Source organism: Haliotis rubra, unplaced genomic scaffold (genome assembly GCF_003918875.1).
Source record: "Haliotis rubra isolate DU_JTF1 unplaced genomic scaffold, ASM391887v1 Scf293, whole genome shotgun sequence".
NCBI lineage: Eukaryota > Metazoa > Mollusca > Gastropoda > Lepetellida > Haliotidae > Haliotis > Haliotis rubra.
The window spans coordinates 1,162,702-1,178,682 of NW_025766961.1; the positions used below are offsets into that span (position 1 = coordinate 1,162,702).

General features: G+C 47.2%; 1 protein-coding gene across 1 annotated transcript in view; it reads left to right on the top strand.

Moving 5' to 3' along the window:
- LOC124282143 (dnaJ homolog subfamily C member 13-like) overlaps positions 1 to 15,981 on the top strand; it is a 303,611-nt gene that overhangs the window by 217,652 nt on the left and 69,978 nt on the right. The window contains 2 exon segments of the mRNA XM_046718113.1: positions 6,747 to 6,862; positions 13,759 to 13,837. Coding sequence (XP_046574069.1) covers positions 6,747 to 6,862; positions 13,759 to 13,837 — 195 coding nt within the window.

The following is a 15,981-nucleotide window of genomic DNA, read 5'->3' on the forward strand; positions in this document are numbered from 1 at the left end:
CCCTCCCTGTAGTGGAGCTTTTACATTATCCCTGTCTCTCATGTAGACCCTCCCTGTAGTGGAGCTTTTACATCATCCCTGTCTCTCATGTAGACCCTCCCTGTAGTGGAACTTTTACATCATCCCTGTCTCTCATGTAGACCTTCCCGACACTGGAACCTTTACATCGTTCCTGTCTCTCATGTAGACCCTCCCTGTAGTGGAGCTTTTACATCATCCCTGTCTCTCTCATGTAGACCCTCCCGACACTGGTACCTTTACATCGTTCCTGTCTCTCATGTAGACCCTCCCTGTAGTGGAGCTTTTACATCATCCCTGTCTCTCATGTAGACCCTCCCCACACTGGTACCTTTACATCATTCCTGTCTCTCATGTAGACCCTCCCTGTAGTGGAGCTTTTACATCATCCCTGTCTCTCATGTAGACCCTCCCCACAATGGTACCTTTACATCGTTCCTGCCTCTCATGTAGACCCTCCCCTGTAGTGGGAGCTTTACATCATCCCTGTCTCTCATGTAGACCCTCCCCACACTGGTACCTTTACATCGTTCCTGCCTCTCATGTAGACCCTCCCTGTAGTGGAGCTTTTACATTATCCCTGTCTCTCATGTAGACCCTCCCTGTAGTGGAGCTTTTACATCATCCCTGTCTCTCATGTAGACCCCTCTCGTAGTGGGAGACCCCCTCCTCATGTAGACCTGGAGCTTTTACATCATCCTGTCTCTCTCATGTAGACCCTCCCCTGTATCATCCCTGTCTCTCATGTAGACCTTCCCCCACACTGGAACCTTTTACATCGCTCCTGTCTCTCATGTAGACCCTCCCTGTAGTGGAGCTTTTACATCATCCCTGTCTCTCATGTAGACCCTCCCACACTGGTACCTTTTACATCCTCCTGTTCTCTCATGTAGACCCTCCTGTAGTGGGAGCTTTTACATCATCCCTGTCTCTCATGTAGACCCTCCCACACACTGGTACCTTTTTACATCGTTCCTGCCTCTCTCATGTAGACCCTCCCCACACCCTCCCTGGTGGAGCTTTACATCATCCCTGTCTCTCATGTAGACCCTCCCCACACTGGTACCTTTTACATCGCTCCTGCTCTCATGTAGACCCTCCCTGTAGACTTTTTACTCCCCTGTCTCATGTAGACCTCCTCAATAGTGGTACTTTTACATCGCTCCTGCCTCTCATGTAGACCCTCCCTGTAGTGGAGCTTTTACATCATCCCTGTCTCTCATGTAGACCCTCCCTGTGGAGCCTTTTACATCGCTCCCTGGTAGACCTTTACAGTGGAACTTTACATCATCCCTGTCTCTCATGTAGACCCTCCCCTGTAGTGGAAGCTTTTACATCATCCCTGTCTCTCATGTAGACCCTCCCTGTAGTGGAGCTTTTTACATCATCCCTGTCTCTCATGTAGACCCTCCCCACACTGGTACCTTTACATCGTTCCTGCCTCTCATGTAGACCCTCCCTGTAGTGGAGCTTTTACATCATCCCTGTCTCTCATGTAGACCCTCCCCACACTGGTACCTTTACATCATTCCTGTCTCTCATGTAGACCCTCCCTGTAGTGGAGCTTTTACATCATCCCTGTCTCTCATGTAGACCCTCCCCACACCTCCTAGTGGTAACTTTTGGAGCTACATCATCCCTGTCTCTCATGTAGACCCTCCCCACACTGGAACCTTTACATCGCTCCTGTCTCTCATGTAGACCCTCCCTGTAGTGGAAGCTTTTACATCGGTCCTGTCTCTCATGTAGACCTTTTGGGTACCTTTACATCGCTCCTGCCTCTCTCATGTAGACCCTCCCTGTAGTGGAGCTTTTACATCATGTAGACCCTCCCTGTAGTGGGAGCTTTTACATCATCCCTGTCTCTCATGTAGACCCTCCCTGTAGTGGAACTTTTACATCATCCCTGTCTCTCATGTAGACCCTCCCTGTAGTGGAACTCTCATGTAGACCCTCCCTGTAGTGGAACTTTTATCATCCCTGTCTCTCATGTAGACCCTCCCTGTACTGGGAACCTTTTATGATCGCCCTGTCTCTCATGTAGACCTCCTGTGTGGAGCTTTTACATCATCCCTGTCTCTCATGTAGACCCTCCCCATGGAACCTTTGTACATCATCCCCTGTCTCTCATGTAGACCCTCCCCACACTGGAAACTTTATACATGGTAGACCCTCCCACAGTTTTTTTACATCGGTCCCTGTCTCATGTAGACCCTCCCTGTAGTGGAACTTTTATGATCATTCCTGTCTCAGACCCCTCCCTGTACTGGAACTTTTACATCGCTCCCTGTCTCATGTAGACCCTCCCTGTAGTGGGAACTTTTACATCGCTCCCTGCTCTCATGTAGACCTCCCCACACTGGTACCTTTACATCGTTCCTGTCTCTCATGTAGACCCTCCCTGTAGTGGAGCTTTTACATCATCCCTGTCTCTCATGTAGACCCTCCCCACACTGGTACCTTTACATCGCTCCTGTCTCATGGTGACCCTCCATGTAGACCTCCCTGTAGTGAACTTTTTACATCATCCTGTCTCTCATGTAGACCCTCCCTCATGTAGACCTCCCTATAGTGGAACTTTTACTTTGTCTCTCACATCATCCCTGTCTCTCATGTAGACCCTCCCAACACTGGTACCTTTACATCGCTCCTGGTAGACCCTCCCTGTAGTGGAACCTTTACATCATCCCTGTCTCTCATGTAGACCTCCTCCTGTAGTGGAATCTTTTATATGCTCCTGGGTCTCTCATGTAGACCCTCCCTGTAGTGGAACTTTTACATCATCCCTGTCTCTCATGCAGACCCTCCTCCTGTAGTGGAACTTTTATATCATCCCTCCTCATGTAGACCCTCCTGTAGTGGAACTTTTTACATCATCCCTGTCTCTCATGTAGACCTCCCTCACACTGACCTTTTACATCCCTCCTGTCTCTCATGTAGACCCTCCCCACACTGGAACTTTTACATCATCCCTGTCTGTCATGTAGACCCTCCCCACATTGGTACCTTTTACATCGCTCCTGTCTCTCATGTAGACCTCTCCCCACACTGGTACCTTTTACATTGTTCCTGTCTCTCATGTGTGGGTAGCTCCCTGGTTAGTGTTGGCTTTTACATCGCCACTGATCCGGTTCTTCCCCACATGGGTACAATGTGTGAAGCCCATATCTGGTGTCCCTCACAGTGATGTTGCTGGAATTTTGCTAAAAGCTGCATAAAACCAAACTCAGTCAGTCAGTCCTGTCTCTCATGTAGACCTCTCCCTGTAGTGGAACTTTTTACATCATCCCTGTCTCACATGTAGACCCTCCCTGTAGTGGAACTTTTACATCATCCCTGTCTCTCATGTAGACCCTCCCACACTGGAACCTTTTATACATCATCCCTTTCTCTCATGTAGACCCTCCCTGTAGTGGAACTTTTACATCATACCTGTCTCTCATGTAGACCCTCCCCACACTGGTACCTTTACATCGTTCCTGTCTCTCATGTAGACCCTCCCCACACTGGAACTTTTACATCTTCCCTGTCTCTCATGTAGACCCTCCCCACACTGGTACCTTTTACATCGCTCCTGTCTCTCATGTAGACCCTCCCCCACACTGGTACCTTTACATGTTCTCATTCCCTGTCTCTCATGTAGACCCTCCCTGTAGTGGAACTTTTACATCATCCCTGTCTCTCATGTAGACCCTCCCTGTAGTGGAACTTTTATATCATCCTTGTCTCTCATGTAGACCCTCCCCACACTGGTACCTTTACATCGTTCCTGTCTCTCATGTAGACCCTCCCTGTAGTGGAGCTTTTACATCATCCCCGTCTCTCATGTAGACCCTCTCTGTATCGGAACTTTTACATCGTTCCTGTCTCTCATGTAGACCCTCCCCACACTGGTACCTTTACATCATCCCTGTCTCTCATGTAGACCTTCCCTGTAGTTGAGCTTTTACATCATCCCTGTCTCTCATGTAGACCCTCCCTGTAGTGGAGCTTTTACATCATCCCTGTCTCTCATGTAGACCCTCCCCACACTGGTACCTTTACATCGTTCCTGTCTCTCATGTAGACCCTCCCTGTAGTGGAACTTTTACATCATCCCTGTCTCTCATGTAGACCCTCCCCACACTGGAACCTTTACATCATCCCTTTCTCTCATGTAGACCCTCCCTGTAGTGGAACTTTTACATCATACCTGCCTCTCATGTAGACCCTCCCCACACTGGTACCTTTACATCGTTCCTGTCTCTCATGTAGACCCTCCCCACACTGGAACTTTTACATCTTCCCTGTCTCTCATGTAGACCCTCCCAACACTGGTACCTTTACATCGTTCCTGTCTCTCATGTAGACCCTCCCCACACTGGTACCTTTACATCGTTCCCTGTCTCTCATGTAGACCCTCCCTGTAGTGGAACTGTTACGTCATCCCTGTCTCTCATGTAGACCCTCCCTGTAGTGGAACTTTTATATCATCCCTGTCTCTCATGTAGACCCTCCCCACACTGGAACCTTTACATCATCCCTTTCTCTCATGTAGACCCTCCCTGTAGTGGAACTTTTACATCATACCTGCTCTCTCATGTAGACCCTCCCCACACTGGTACCTTTACATCGTTCCTGTCTCTCATGTAGACCCTCCCCACACTGGAACTTTTACATCTTCCCTGTCTCTCATGTAGACCCTCCCAACACTGGTACCTTTACATCGTTCCTGTCTCTCATGTAGACCCTCCCCACACTGGTACCTTTACATCGTTCCTGTCTCTCATGTAGACCCTCCCTGTAGTGGAACTGTTACGTCATCCCTGTCTCTCATGTAGACCCTCCCTGTAGTGGAACTTTTATATCATCCCTGTCTCTCATGTAGACCCTCCCTATAGTGGAACTTTTACATCATCCCTGTCTCTCATGTAGACCCTCCCTGTAGTGGAACTTTTATATCATCCCTGTCTCTCATGTAGACCCTCCCTGTAGTGGAACTTTTACATCATCCCTGTCTCTCATGTAGACCCTCCCCACACTGGAACCTTTACATCGTTCCTGTCTCTCATGTAGACCCTCCCCACACTGGAACTTTTACATCATCCCTGTCTGTCATGTAGACCCTCCCCACATTGGTACCTTTACATCGTTCCTGTCTCTCATGTAGACCCTCCCCACACTGGTACCTTTACATTGTTCCTGTCTCTCATGTGGGGCGGTGGGGTAGCCTAATGGTTAAAGCGTTGGCTCGTCACGCCGAAGATCCGGGTTCGAATCCCCACATGGGTACAATGTGTGAAGCCCATATCTGGTGTCCCCTGCCGTGATGTTGCTGGAATATTGCTAAAAGCGTATAAAACCAAACTCAGTCAGTCAGTCCTGTCTCTCATGTAGACCCTCCCTGTAGTGGAACTTTTACATTATCCCTGTCTCACATGTAGACCCTCCCTGTAGTGGAACTTTTACATCATCCCTGTCTCTCATGTAGACCCTCCCCACACTGGAACCTTTACATCATCCCTTTCTCTCATGTAGACCCTCCCTGTAGTGGAACTTTTACATCATACCTGTCTCTCATGTAGACCCTCCCCACACTGGTACCTTTACATCGTTCCTGTCTCTCATGTAGACCCTCCCCACACTGGAACTTTTACATCTTCCCTGTCTCTCATGTAGACCCTCCCCACACTGGTACCTTTACATCGTTCCTGTCTCTCATGTAGACCCTCCCCACACTGGTACCTTTACATCGTTCCTGTCTCTCATGTAGACCCTCCCTGTAGTGGAACTGTTACGTCATCCCTGTCTCTCATGTAGACCCTCCCTGTATCGGAACTTTTACATCATCCCTGTCTCTCATGTAGACCCTCCCTGTAGTGGAACTTTTATATCATCCTTGTCTCTCATGTAGACCCTCCCCACACTGGTACCTTTACATCGTTCCTGTCTCTCATGTAGACCCTCCCCACACTGGAACCTTTACATCATCCCCGTCTCTCATGTAGACCCTCTCTGTAGCGGAACTTTTACATCGTTCCTGTCTCTCATGTAGACCCTCCCCACACTGGTACCTTTACATCGTTCCTGTCTCTCATGTAGACCCTCCCTGTAGTGGAACTTTTATATCATCCCTGTCTCTCATGTAGACCCTTCCTGTAGTGGAACTTTTATATCATCCCTGTCTCTCATGTAGGACACAGCATTGACCTGCTTCTCCATTTTCAGGCAACTGTCAAAATAAACCCCAAAATTCTTCACAAATATCTCCAGATCATATACAGAATGAAAATGTCTATAGTATTCACCACAAGGGCCACTGAGCTGCTAATGTAGTAGGATATGAAGCACCACTACAGCCTGGTTCAGAGTTAACTCTGGCATTAAGATTGAGGAGGTACTATCATCTGCTCTCAAGTTGTACATGACTTGGCTAAAATTAGATATCTTGCATCCATCTGCTCTACCAGAATTATTGTGATACTATTAACATGACTGTTTTGTTGTCTGGGGGATATTATACTGTCCTTTTTCATCAGACCTCATTATACAGCCAGTTTGCACTCTCCTCCTTGATGGTTAAAGATTTCCTTACTCAAAAAACTCACATGGAATGTACCTGGTGAGCAACAGTGCCTTTGGTGCCATTTGCTTCTAGCCTGGAAAGCCTTTCAATGTTTAATGTTCTTTTATAGGAAATGTGTCAGTAGTGTTCATCCTGAATTTAAGCTACTTTTTGTTTTATGTAGGTTCGACTCCTGAAGAATATTTTGGATGCATGGAAGAAAGAGGTTGAGAAGAAACCACCCACGATGTCAAATGATGAAGCTTATGACGTTCTTAATCTTCAGAAGGGAGTTGGAGGGTAACAGAAAATTTATTTTGGCATTATGTATTCTTGTCTGAGTAGCTTCATCAATTGGTGTGTCGACAGGCAGCATTCATATCCATGATATGTTACTCTGTGTCCATCAGATGGTCTCTCCTGCAATCAAATTACATTTAGTAGAAGTGTGGCATGTCTTCCTGAAATAAAGAAGTAAAAAATGGGACATGGTGGATGAGCTGTCCATGGTGCCAGGCTAGTGATCCAGCGAGCTTGAGGTGCCAGCTTGAGCCCACCGGGTGTAAAATCCTTGGAGTCAACTTTGTGTGCAGACTCTTTCAGTGTTGTCAAAACCCCTAGTACCCAGCCCTGTACACTTAAAAGAGTGTACATTACACAACCCTGTACACTTAAAAGAACACGAATCCGCTGGTAAATGACCAGATGGTGTCCACATGAATACATGCAAACACCTAGTTGTGCTACATCTCTGGATGTAGCACAGTATCTCATGAAAAGCTGGGAATTTTCCTCAAAGCCTTTTCACTATATATGTTCTCTACATATAGCAAATGGCACCTGTTCCACTTTGGGGCTTTCAAGTATCATTATTAAGCAATTTTGAATGTTATGATAGATGCAATATTACTATTTTTCCTTATCCTGACTCATGCTTATTGCTTGTCTCCTTCCTCTTACGAACGTTAGTGGAACACTTGTATCTTCTATTGAAGCTCCCGTCAATAAAAACAGACGTAAAATCACTACTCACCATGAGTTATCTGTCTGGCCGTTTTGGCGGGAAAAGTGGTGCCACCACTCCCACATGCTTCACTCTCTCCTTCTTCGCCCTAGTGGACGGTTGGGAGAGCGCCTGTGTCTTCTATACGGCACTATATCCTTTTGTTTATTAGTTATTACCCTATACATTACCTTTATAGGGGTTTAGGCAGTATCCTTCAACAATGTGGTTTGAAATTTATTCGTATTTTTCACTGTTTATTCACGGTTTTGTCCGTGTTTGTTCAGTTGTTTACATTTCACGAAAACCTGTTTTCGTTGTAGGTTTAGGTTCTCTGCTGCAGACCCGCATTTACTGTGCCCTAGCTGCACAACACCATGTACTTCCAGCTCTCGCTGCAACCTTTGTCAGCATTTAACCAATATTGAATTTAATAAATATATTTTCTGTGTACTTAGGCGTGCTAAAGACAAATCCAGTCAACTTTTTCAAGTCATGGATAAGCCGGCTGAGTCTCTCACGTGTCAACTGCTGTCAGACGACCCTCTTCCTTCCAGTGATCCGCCGGAGATGTCCTCGGAGGATGGGCGTGGGACGTTGTCCGCCACTCCTCGACGCAGAGACGGCCACACACCCCTAAGACGGCGAGCAGCTCTACGGGGACGTCTGCGCAGACGACTAGGACTTTCTCGGCCGAGATTGTCCCGATGGAGGAAAGAGGACTGTATGATGAGCCGCCGCTCATCATCTCGGAGATACATCGCCCCAAGAAGAAGCAGGCCTCAGCAACGGTAACATCAGCGCAGTTATCTACGCAGTCCGAGGTATCTACACTGACGGCAGATGAGCGATCCCTGGACCATATCGCTACCAACGCAGAGAGGGCAGCTCATCTATCACCGCAGACATTCAACCCCGGGGCCTTCATGCAGCAGTTCTCACAGCAGATAATGGAGATGATGGAGAGGCGCTTCGCGCAGGAAAGAGATCGACAACCAGCCCTGGACACCACCCACAGAGAGGATCCGGACCTGCACAAAGGACCCACCGCCGACGACACATCGGAGAGGCCTTCCATTGAAGACTCAGATGAACAGCCTTCACGAAGGCCTTCGCGAAGGTCTGCGGAGACAGCCTCAAGGACGTCATCAACATCTCACAGATCGTCAAGGGATTCGCCGAGGCATTCACGAACCAAGAGACGCTCGCCTCCACGCAGGTCTCCACGCAGATCGCCCCACAGACGCAGCTCTACAGGCTCATCTCCACGCAGATCGCCACGCAGATCCCCAGCGGAGGATGATCAACGATACCAGATCAGCGCCCCTGAAACAGAGGACGATGGCGGTATTATCTTCTCGGACGCAGAGATTAGATATTGGATGGCCAACGGACTGGAGTTAGCGTCACCCTCTAAGGAAGAGAATGCAGCACTCACGTACCTGATGAAGGACGATGATGTCGACACGATCACTCTACCGCCAATTGATCCCATCTCGGAAGTTCCAGAGAACTTGGACGCAGCCTTCAGGAAGGCAACGAAATCCCAGGCGCCGAATATTCCACAGTTCAACGCTAAGAAGTTTTCTCTACACAATATGGACCCCTTCATGAAGGCACAAGAGATCGATGATAACTACAAGGTCATCAACGACGCCTGGACCAAGTCTTATAAGATTGATAACAAAAAGCTGGCGCAGATAGAGGCGATGTCCAGAAGGATGTTCTTCGGCCTGAACAGATCCAGGGCAGTGAATGAGACGCTCATCGCCAAGTTCAGGGACTCTACCGCAGAGGAGGACCGGATGATCTACTCTGCTCTACTCATGCAGAAGAAGGACCAGCAGTTTATAACGGACCATCTATCATCCATCTCAGCAGCGTTGACGTTGGCGAGACGACAAGGACTACTGGCATCCTGCAACTGGTGCGAACGCTTCACGAAGTCTCTGTACAGAGCCCCATGGTCGACATCATCCATCTTCGCAGGGGAGATTGACGACGCCGCGAAAAGAAGTTACCAAAGACTCCAGAGAAGTCCTCATGATAAAGTCCATCGATACACTAGCCAGTGTCATCAGGCAGACGCCCCAGCTACTCGGGCAAGTCGAAGTTCACAGGCATCCAGAAGGCAAGAGACAAGAAAATGAGCACCTTCAGAGGAGGGAAGGACTCTTTTCATCGCCCAGCCGGCAACTATAGAGGAAGACCCGGACGAGGCAGGGCACCCAGAGGCGCCAAGGATCAGAGACGATGAAGGAGGGGTTCGGAACGACTGGAGTCTTCCACCCTCAGCCGTTCCTGTACAACCTTCACAAGTGGGTGGACGTCTACAAAACTACTGGGAGAACTGGGGAATTCTTCAAGATCCATTTGTATCCAGCATCCTAAGAGGCGGATATCGCATACAACTACAAGCAACTCCGCCGTTGACAGACGAACCTCAGAAGTTCAACTTCATGACCCATCGGACAGAGAGGCTACGAGAAGCGGTCACATCTCTACTAGAGAAGGAAGCCATAGAAGTGGTGGACCAGGACCAGCTCTCACCAGGATTCTACTCCCCAGTTTTCCAAGTGCCAAAGAAAAACTCCAAAGAAAAGTTCCGACTCATCTACAACATGAGGGCATTCAACAGAGATTATCTACGCAGACCACCAAAGTTCAGCATGATACATCTACCACAACTCCTACACCTCGTCCGTCCGATGGACTACATGGCCAGCATAGATCTACAGGACCCCTATCTGCATATTCCTGTACATCCGGACTCAAGGAAGTACCTGAGGTTTATACTGGACGGACGACACTACCAATGGAAGGTCCTGCCATTTGGAATATCATCGGCCCCCTGGTTGTTTACAAGGGTGACGAAGCCCATAGTCACATACCTACATCATCGAGGTCTACGCAGTGCATTCTACCTAGACGACGGGGATTCAAGTACATCAAGATCCCAAGCATCTCAGACTACAACTGGACTTCACCATCAGACTGCTTACACAACTGGGGTGGCTAGTGAATCTCCTCAAGTTGGACCTAGAACCTACACAGGACCTGCAGTTCCTAGGAATCCGGTTCATCACAACACAGAACCGCATAGTGGTACCAGAGGACCGATGGCTCAAGATACAACAGACGATCTCGCAAGCTCTACTCTCTCTGTGGCCACTACGACAATGGCAGAGTCTGTTGGGTCTCCTCACGTCAGCGTAAGACATGACAGCCAGAGGGAGACTACAACTACGCCCACTACAGGTCTTCGTCAATGCTCATCTGGACGACCCGGAACCCTTCGGACTCCCGGACGCACTACGCCCATATCTACTATGGTGGACCCAGAGATCGAATGTTTGCGTAGGCACCTATTAAGCAGAGCAGGAGTGCAAGATGCATCTCTACGTGGACGCATCGCTCCAAGGTTGGGGAGCACATCTCGACGAAGAAGTGTCAGCTGGGACATGGACCAAAGAGGAGAAAGATCTGCACATCAACATGCTGGAAATGAAAGCAGTACTAAACACCATACTCCACTGGACAAACATTCTGGAGAATGCTCATCTGATGGTGCATACGGACAACTCCACAGTGGTGTTCTACATAAACAGGCAGGGATCAACAAGGTCGGCGAACTTCCTGGACCTCTGCTTTCAACTGTTCAGCATAACAGACAACCTGAACATCCACATAAGAGCATGCCACATTCCAGGAGCCAAGAATGTGATAGCAGACGCACTATCCCGTCCAACGCAGCCATCCCAAACAGAATGGATGCTACATCCTGAGATCTTCAAGCAGATCATACAAGAGATGGGAGCACGACTAATAGACCTCTTCGCAACAAGATTCAACAATCAACTGATAACATTCATCTCACCAATACCAGATCCACGAGCATGGGCAACGGACGCTCTAAGCATCTCCTGGGAAGGACTAAACGCTTACGCGTTTCCACCACCAGCTCTAATACCGAGGGTGTTGCAGAAAATCAGCCAGACGAAGGACCTACAACTGATTTTGGTCGTGCCTTACTGGCCAGCGAGAATATGGTTCCCCATTCTCATACAAGAATTAGGACAACCTCAACTGCAACTACCAGAGTGGACGAATCTACTAGTACATCCTCACACAAAGCAGACTGTATCAAGGCGTGCTTGAACAAGAGAGGATATTCCGCCAGAGCAGCGAAAGCAGTCACACTAGCTCTATGCAAGTCTACACGCACCTTGTACGATGACAAGTGGCGAAGTTTCGAGACATACGCTGCGAGGACCGGCTTTACAGCCATAAAGGCGACACACCCTCAAGTGGCGGACTACCTTTGTCACCTACGACAAACGAAGCGGTTAAAAGGGTCAACACTCTCAACATACCTAGCGGCATTGAGCTCAGTCATCACCATGAGGACGAGTGCAAAACTGACGGAAGTACCAGAGTTACTGGCCTTACTACGCTCTTTTAAATTGGAGGACCAACAACAGAGATTCAAAGCTCCGGAGTGGGACCGCAACGTAGTTCTACGACATCTCACCAGTGACGTCTACGAACCATTAAAGAGGACATCCTTCGAGTTTTTGACGCAGAAGACGCTGTTCCTGATCGCCTTAGCAACAGCAGCAAGGATGTCGGAAATACATGCTCTGGACTTCGAGAGAACACGATTTGATGAAAATCAAAACACCGTGCATATGGGACTGAGATGGGACTTCATAGCAAAGAATCAACTGCCAGGTCAACCGGACAGACAATTCCACGTCCCAGCACTATCATCAGTCCTTGGACCACAGGATACGCAGGACCTATCGTTGTGCCCAGTAAGAGCATTGAAAGTCTACCTACAAAGATCCAGGACCAGGAGACGGAAATTCAAGTGTCTTTTCGTCCCGATATCGACAGCGACACAGACGGAGGTCTCCCGCACCAGGATATCAATCTGGATCAGAACTGTCATACTACGGGCCTACAAAGCAGCAGGACTTGATCCTCCAAGAGCCTCCAACCAACACGAAGTTAGAGCTCTGGCGTCAACACTCGCTCTACGTGGGAATTGCTCTATCAGGACGATAATGGAGGGCTGCTTCTGGAAATCAGACATGGTGTTTGCCAACCATTACCTGAGGGACATCGCCACCGAGGACGTCTCCGGCATTCACCATTTCGGCCCGCTGGTTGTTGCACAACAATTGACAGTCCCTCAAAGGCGCTGAGACGAAGTCTCGCCCTTTTATCACATGACTTGCAAAAGCCTACACTAGCTTTAGAGTCTATATGCACGTCTAAGGACAGACTAGCATAAGTGATATGACCTAGTACTTGGAAGGATACTCGTACAGGAAAGGGTCGCTTCTCCACTTGATGCTTGCATCAAGAGATGGAGTTGCAAAATCCACATAAAATGTTAACAGAAGCCAGGACCAAAAGTTAACAATTGTGGTCCCCCCGTCAGAGACAGCTGGAAGTACAGGGTTACAGCAGCAGAGACTAGCAGTAAAATAGAAGTGCCAACAAGAAGTTCTCATAGGGGGGTATATAAGACGTAAATCACTACATGAAATCCAGAAGTAGCTTGACCCACCACCAAATCCGACGGATTCTACAAGCAATAAGCATGAGTCAGGATAAGGAAAAATATGTAATTTTCTGAATAAAATTGATATTTTATACTTATCCTGACTCATGAGGTAAGCCCTCCCAACCTCCCCACTAGACACTTTGGATTTCCCTGCAAATTAAAGTGTCGGGCTCATAATTCGGAGAGAGTGAAGCATGTGGGAGTGGTGGCACCACTTTTCCCGCCAAAACGGCCAGACAGATAACTAATGGTGAGTAGTGATTTTACGTCTGTTTTTATTGAAGGGAGCTTCAATAGAAGATACAAGTGTTCCACTAACGTTTGCAAGAGGAAGGAGACAAGCAATAAGCATGAGTCAGGATAAGTATAAAATATCAATTTTATTCAGAAAATTACATATTTTTTCCTAAATTAAATCCTTGTCATGTCATTTTACATGTAAGTATGGGAACTTAAAAAAAAAGCATGTAAGAAATTGTTATGAGACTTACATGTGCCATTGAACAAGTTTTCAAGTACTTGCAAACCCTAGTTCATTCAGTGTAGTTGAACTTCTTGAAATCATGTTAAGATTTATGAGGTAATTTCTTTCATGTTAATGCCAATTGATTTTACTTTCAGACATGATGAAGCTAAAATCAGAAAGGCCTACTTCAAGTTAGCCCAAAAGTACCATCCAGATAAAAATCCAGAGGGACGAGTAAGTATTTTAGTAACCAAACTACTTTATTTGGGTGAAAAATTGAGAACTGTCAAATGTATATATTCTGGTCTGTTTGTTCAGTGTTAAGCTTTAAAATTTGGATCTATAATTATCTCAGAAACTGCTGGACAAATGAAGCTAAAAACTTACATGTTCTTACCAATACATCCCTCTAACACTTGATTGCCTTTTTCATGAAACTTGTTCTGATTCCACAGGTTTAGCTTGAATAAAAATCAATAATAATGAAACCTCATCATTTTTACTTTGGTCCACATGTTGTACTTGTTTTCAGAAAAATCCATAAAAGAATTGGTGTTCTTAATTAATTTCCCTTCAGGATCCACATGGAGATCACTGGGAGTGTGTTGACACTCCTTGCTCTTTTGTCTCCATCAGTTTTCGAGAAGTATGCTCTGGTCGTTAAAAATGGTCAAGAGCTAAAGATGACGAAGAAACTGCACCCCAGGACTCCAGCCAAAGTGTCTGCAGATGCCAAGATGATCATAGATGATCATAGATGATCATTTAGACTCTGGGAGGCTAGGCATCCCTCCTGTCCTATCTGGGGGCGGTGGGGTAGCCTAGTGGTTAAAGCGTTGGCTCGTCACGCCGAAGACCCAGGTTCGATTCCCCACATGGGCACAATGTGTTAAGCCCATTTCTGGTGTACCCCGCCGTGATATTGCTGGAATATTGCTAAAAGCGGCGTAAAACCAAACTCAGTCGGTCAGTCAGTCCTGTCCTATCTGATCCTGGCACAAACCATCCATCAACCCCACTGGCCATTAAACACAAGTTTGTTTCTGAGGAAATCTTGGAGATTTGATACAAGGTCTGGCAAATTTCAGCATTATCCAAAGATAAGAGCAACATCCATGATCTTCCTCCTCCCCCTAAGAGAGTCAGGCTGGAACCTAAGAAACAAGAAACACTAGCTGCCACTGTCACCTCACTTAAGGTATACCCTGAGTTGCTAGGTATGCACCATGACTTTGATCTTATGGACTGCTTGTGTATTGATAGTTTGGCTAGTGTTTAAGTAGAAGTCACGAACCCATGCGGTCAACACTGACCACACAGCTGATCCAGTTAGAGGACATTTTAGCATAAACAACAGGATCACATAGCACAGACAACCGTACATGTGCGAAGAGATGTTTGGTTGGACCGAAGGGACAGTTTTCATAATAGAACACGGACAGCAAAAAAAAGAGCAAGTCTCATTCCAAGGGGATACAGAAAAGGGTTTCAGGCCAAGGAGGATGGAAAGCTCGGGCCTAAATCAACTTGACTCACCTTGGACTTCCAAGACATTAACAGCACAGCCTCAACCTTGGCTGTAGAAAACGATGCTCGTATTTCCCCCTTTTTTAACACTCAGTAGGAGATTGGTATCAGCTATGGGAACCCAAGTTTTCAGGCCATCTGCATCTAACATTTTTTCAAGATTATATCAGCCATCATGAAGGCGCACAGCTAGACTCTGTCATCGTGCCTACAGATATAGTGTTCAAGGACCTTGCGTGGTGGAATACAGGGGAACCAACACTCAAGTTCTCATAGTGATCAAATCGGAACGACGTCTCATAGAGCTGTTACCAATCATTCTGTGAACCAGAGAATATCCCAAGACAATGCATAACTACCAAACAGGATTATTTTTCCTTATCCTGACTCATGCTTTTTGCTTGTCTTCTTCTTCTTGCGAACACAGTGGAACACTTGTATCTCCCAATTGAAGCTCCCTTCAATGTAAAATCACTAATTAGTACTCACCAAGAGTTATCTCTATCCCTCTCCTTTTGGCGGGAACGAGGGCGCCACCTCCCGCCACATGCCTCACTCTCTCCTTCTTCGCCCAGTGAGCAGGATGTGAGAGCGCCTGTGTCTCCCTACGCACTATATCCTTTGTTTATTCTTAGTTATTTACCTCTCATAGACTTCTATAGAGGTGTAGCTAGTATCCTTCAACATAATGCATTGATATTTATTCGTGTTTCTACTGTTTAATCACGGGACGCCGTGTTTGTTCAGATAGATTGCGTTGATGAAAATCTGCACGATTTGTAAATCACGTTTTTCTGCTGCTGACCCGCATTTAATATGCCCTAGTTGTACTACGCCATGCTCTATTGTTT